Below are 5,742 nucleotides of genomic sequence, written 5' to 3' on the forward strand. Positions count from 1 at the left end.
CCAAAACCTTTTAAGGGTAAAAATTTAATTGATGTTCAAAAAATGAAAATCACAGATAAATCAGATAAACAAATGATAAAGCTTGGGTTACTGAATATTAGATCTATTTCTTCAAAAGCACTTATTGTAAATGAAATTATCACAGACAATAAACTAGACTTGCTGTGTTTGACAGAAACCTGGCTAAAACCAGACGATTACATTACTTTAAATGAATCTAGTCCTCAAGGTTATGATTATCGACACAATCCTCGACAGAAAGGCAAAGGGGGAGGTGTTGCTGTAATTTATAGTAATATATTCAGAATCATTCAAAAGAATTTCAAATATAATTCCTTTGAAGTGATGGTGCTTTATGTAACATTATGTAAGTTGACATTTGTGCTGGCTACTGTATACAGGCCACCAGGGCACCATACTGACTTTATCAAAGAATTTGCTGAGTTTCTATCAGAGTTAGTACTGGCTGCGGATAAAGTCCTTGTTGTTGGTGATTTTAATATCCATGTAGATAATAATAAAGACGCATTTGGATTGGCATTTGCAGATATTTTAAACTCTATTGGAGTTAAACAACACGTGTCAGGACCCACTCATTGTCGTAATCATACCCTAGATCTAATACTGTCGCATGGAATAGATATTGATGCTGTTGAAATTCTACAGCAGAGCGATGATATATCAGATCATTATTTAGTCTCGTGTATAATACAATTAGCCAAGGCTACAAAACCACCACCCAGCCATAAATATTGTAGAACAATCACGTCTGCCACTAAAGATTGCTTTATAAATAATCTCCCCGAGCAGTTTCATCGCCTTAGTATACCTGACAACATAGAAGAACTCGATGCTGCAACAGAAACTATTGGCTCTCTCTTTCCAGCACATTAGATGCGGTCGCTCCTTTACGTCTAAAGAAGATTAAGGAAACTAATCCAACGCCGTGGTATGATGAGCACACTCGGGCTCTAAAACGAGCTGTTAGAAAAGCTGAACGTAGTTGGAAGAAAACAAAACTAGAAGTTTTTCGCCTTTCGTGGAAAGAAAAAATGATTGAGTACAGAACAGCCATAAGAAATGCTAGATCTACTTATTTTTCAAATCTCTTAATAGAAAACAAACATAATCCTAGGTATTTATTTGACACAGTGGCTAAATTAACTAGAAACAGAGATTCAACTGCTGACGTTTCCATAGAGCACAGCAGTAATGACTTTATGAACTTCTTTACTTGCAAGATTGATAATATTAGAGAGAAAATTATAAACATGCAACCGTCTACAGTTTCTCTTCAGACAGTGCACTGTATTGTCCCTGAGGTAAAACTAGAATCATTCGCCGCTATAGGAGAGGAAGAATTATCTAAACTTATCAAATCATCAAAATCAACGACATGTATGTTAGACCCAATGCCGACTAAACTACTGAAAGAAATGCTTCCAGAGGTCGTAGGTCCACTTCTTGATATAATTAATTCATCTTTAACACTAGGACACGTGCCAAAAACCTTTAAGCAGGCTATTATCAAACCTCTTATTAAAAAACCTCAACTAGATCCGAGAGATTTAGTAAATTACAGGCCAATCTCGAATCTACCTTTTCTGTCAAAGATACTAGAAAAGGCAGTTTCAACACAACTGTGTTCCTTTTTAGAAAGAAATGGAATCTGTGAGGATTTCCAGTCAGGATTTAGACCATACCATAGTACTGAGACTGCTCTCGTTAGAGTTACAAACGATCTACTCCTATCATCCGATCGTGGCTGTATTTCTCTATTAGTGTTATTAGATCTCAGTGCTGCTTTTGACACTATCGATCATAACATTCTTTTAAAAAGACTTGAAAACTATATTGGCATTAGTGGAATTGCTTTGGCATGGTTCAAATCATACTTATCTGACCGTTATCAGTCTGTGGTAGTTAATGAAGAGATGTCGTATCGATCACAGGTTAAATATGGGGTACCACAAGGCTCAGTATTAGGACCGTTGCTTTTCACTCTGTACATGCTGCCCTTAGGAGAGATAATTAGGAAGCATGGTGTTAGTTTTCACTGCTACGCTGACGATACTCAGCTCTATATTTCCTCGCGCCCTGACGAAACCTACAAATTCACAAAACTAACAGAATGCATAGCTGACATTAAAAACTGGATGACAAGAAATTTCTTATTATTAAATTCAGAAAAAACTGATTTCCTAATCTTTGGACCAAAAACTTCCTCACGAAAAAACCTTGAATACTCTCTAACACTTGACGGGTGCTCCATTAAACCTTCGTCCTCAGTTAGGAACCTGGGTGTGCTCTTTGATACCAATCTTTCATTTGAAAGTCATGTTTCTAGTATCTGTAAAACCGCCTTCTTCCATCTAAAAAATATATCTAAATTACGACATATGCTCTCAATGACAAATGCGGAACAGTTGGTTCATGCATTCATGACCTCAAGACTAGATTATTGTAACGCTCTACTGGGTGGTTGTTCTGCTCGGCTTTTAAACAAACTACAGTTGGTTCAAAATGCGGCAGCTAGAGTTCTTACTAGAACCAGAAAGTATGACCATATTAGCCCAGTTCTGTCAACATTACATTGGCTCCCTATTAAACATCGTATAGATTTTAAAATCTTGCTACTTACTTATAAAGCTCTAAATGGTTTAGCTCCCCAGTACCTAAGTGAGCTCTTAATGCATTATAGTCCTTCACGTTTATTGCGATCTCAGAATTTAGGCCAGTTGATAATACCCAGAATATCAAAATCAACTGAAGGCGGCAGATCATTTTCCTATTTAGCACCTAAACTCTGGAACAATCTTCCTAGCATTGTTCGGGAAGCAGACACACTCTGTCAGTTTAAATCTAGACTAAAAACACATCTCTTTGCTCTTGCATACACATAACACATTATCAATACATTAACATTTTTCAAATCCGTTAAAGGATTGTTACGCTGCAATAATTAGGTCGGCCGGAACCGAGAACATTTCCTATAACACTAGATATACCTGTACATCAGAACAAGAATGGCATCTACGCTAATATCTGTCTCTCTGCTTATCCTGAGGTTTGCCGGGTGCTGGATCCAGGCCGTATCCAGGTCAGATGGAGAACCTGCGTCTGGACCTGACTACAACGTAGCCCAGGATCCCCGTATCCGCTTACATATATTTATATATAATCGATTTTTAATCTCTATAATAAAAATGTACAATTCAGATTTTGATCTCCATATACATTTACATAAATATATCTTGCAAGGGGTTTTTTCCCTCCTAGGACTTTTTTTCCCAGTGCTAGCACGCTGGGTTTTTCTCCTAGGGGGTTTTTTCCACCCCTGGAAGTCAGCCGACATTGGCTTAATGTAGCACCATCTTGTATATGTTACATATTACCACGCTTGCTTGTACAGTTTTAACCACTTCCCTTTTTTTCTGTGCTTCTAATATGTAAAGCTGCTTTGAAACAATTACCAATTGTAAAAGCGCTATATAAATAAATTTGACTTGACTTGACTTATGTAGATTTTACCAGCTTATATTCTGCCAGGCTAGGAAAAGCTATCCGCTCGGACACCCCCAAACCATTTTCAAAGATTTTGAAACAATCGAAAATTATTACGGTCTTATCAGAGCTACCTTTTATCCGCCCAGCAAATTACTGCACCCTGTTCTCCCTTACCAGTGCAGTGGTAAACTTATGTTTCCTTTATGTCGTACATGCACTCACGTTCAAAACCAGACAACGAACTGTAGCCATACGGATGAAGAGAGAGCACTCACAGGGTGTTGGGTCAGTCTCGAACTTTTAAAAGCCATAGAGAAGGGTTACGTGGTAGCCAAGATCAATGAAGTTTGGCATTTTCCACAAAGGTCGAATACATTGTTTCGCGATTACATAAAGACTTTTTTACGTCTGAAACAGCAGGCATCCGGGTACCCATCAAACGTTGTCACCGGTGTTGACAAAGAGTCGTACATTTGCGAGTATTATGAGAAAGAGGGTATTCGTCTCGCCCCCGAAAAGATCTCCCACAACCCCGCTCAGAGGTCTATCAACAAGTTATTGTTGAACAGTCTTTGGGAACGGTTCTCTATGAGGGAGAATCTACCTAAAACTACTCTTGTGAAAGACCCTGAGCATTTCACCAGAATTGTTTTTGTTGAAACCGACAGACTGTCATATTTCACATTCGTCTCAGATGATGTGGCTCTAAGTTATGCTTAAGATAGGAGGTGGCCTGAGTTGTACAATCCCTGTTAAAAGAGGAATACGACAGGGATGTCCTCTATCAGGGCAACTTTATAGTTTACTATGTAAGCTGAGAACTGAGTTAAAAGGTTTAATGATACCGGTGATATTTCAAGACAAAGGTATTCCATCTCTGCTTATGCAGATGATGTAACCATTTTTATTACTAGTCCAAATTATGTTCAGGTACTTTGTTACAATGTACAGAAATTTGGAGGGTCTGCTTGAAAAGGTTGTTGCCAAGTTGTCTAAATGGAATTGGCTATTACCCGAATTATCCTATAGAGGCAGAGTCTGAATTGTAAACAACCTCACTGCCTCTATATTATGGCACAGACTGAATGTATTTGAGCCAACAGATGAAAGTATTAAGGATATTCAGAGGAAATTGGTGGACTTCTTCTGGTCTGGTCAAAAATGGATTCCTGGGCCTGCACTTTATTTACCAGTGAATGAAGGAGGGCAAAGCCTAATAGAGTGATCTGATATGCTGAATCACAAACACTTTGTAAAGATCCATTTTGAGAGTTATATTGTGAACTTCAGTATTATTTATGCAATGTTTAATGGAGTCGTGAGCTTGGGGGCGGAGCACGAGCTCATTTTCATTTAAAGGTACACACACCAAATCAGTGCATTTTTAATCTAACCCAAAAATGTGCAGTTAAAACATGGTTTAATAAAATATCAAAGAGATATTCTGAGCTGAACTCTGGTGAGATTTATATTGCATCTTGTGAAAAGGGGCATAATAGGTTAATTTATGCTTCATCACTAGATGCTCAAATAAAGATGCTGTCAATCGAGAAACAGATAAAATGTTATAATTTAGAGAAAAAAAACATGTGAATATCACCAACATATGAATACTAAAATGAGAACCAGTTAATATTCAGATTCATGGTTGAGTTTTTCAGCATCTGATTACATTTGATCCCTCCAGATCTGAATGTGTGTCTGATGTAATGTCAAAGGACTGAAGTCTGTCTACTGGTTATTGAAATGATAAAACCAAATCACTGTACAAATTGTTACTAACCAAAACCAATAATAGTTGTGTGAAGTATTTATGCTCAGATCGGTTTCATAATGTTTGATAATTGTGTAGTAAAATGAGTCTGAGTCAGTGTCACTATATATCAACTCTAGCTGGATTTAAACACTCAGTTCAGACCAGAGGAAGTTCTCAGCCACAGGAGGAACTGATGATGATTAAAGGAGGAGCTGTAACTATATAATGAAGAGAAAGACTGACAGAAACAGAAAATGGCTGATAATCTGTGTCTGCTGGGACTGATCATTCTCTCTTCACTTCTCTCTGTTCTCCTCTGACAGTTTGTGTCGTTGTTCAATGTCTCTTTGTTTATGTTGTTCTTGATCACATGACTCTGTCTTGTGTTGATCATGTGCTCCTCTGTGGCTGTAGGACTAATTTAGAAACTGAGAATGTTGAAAATATGCAAATAAAAGTTCTCCACTTTTTCATTTGTC

The 5,742-nt window shown here is 37.6% G+C and overlaps 1 protein-coding gene across 1 annotated transcript; it reads left to right on the top strand.

Moving 5' to 3' along the window:
- Window positions 1–1,026, top strand: LOC137008187 (uncharacterized). Its single transcript, XM_067370067.1, has one exon. The coding sequence runs from the start codon at window positions 43–45 to the stop codon at window positions 892–894; it is 852 nt and encodes a 283-aa protein (XP_067226168.1). The 5' UTR covers window positions 1–42; the 3' UTR covers window positions 895–1,026.
- Window positions 1,027–5,742: the final 4,716 nt, after the last annotated feature.

This window comes from Chanodichthys erythropterus, chromosome 3, assembly GCF_024489055.1.
Source record: "Chanodichthys erythropterus isolate Z2021 chromosome 3, ASM2448905v1, whole genome shotgun sequence".
Taxonomy (NCBI): Eukaryota; Metazoa; Chordata; class Actinopteri; order Cypriniformes; family Xenocyprididae; genus Chanodichthys; species Chanodichthys erythropterus.

Excerpts from the sequence above, each read along its gene's own strand:
- LOC137008187 (XM_067370067.1), top strand. The coding sequence starts at position 43 with ATGAAAATCACAGATAAATCAGATAAACAAATGATAAAGCTTGGGTTA.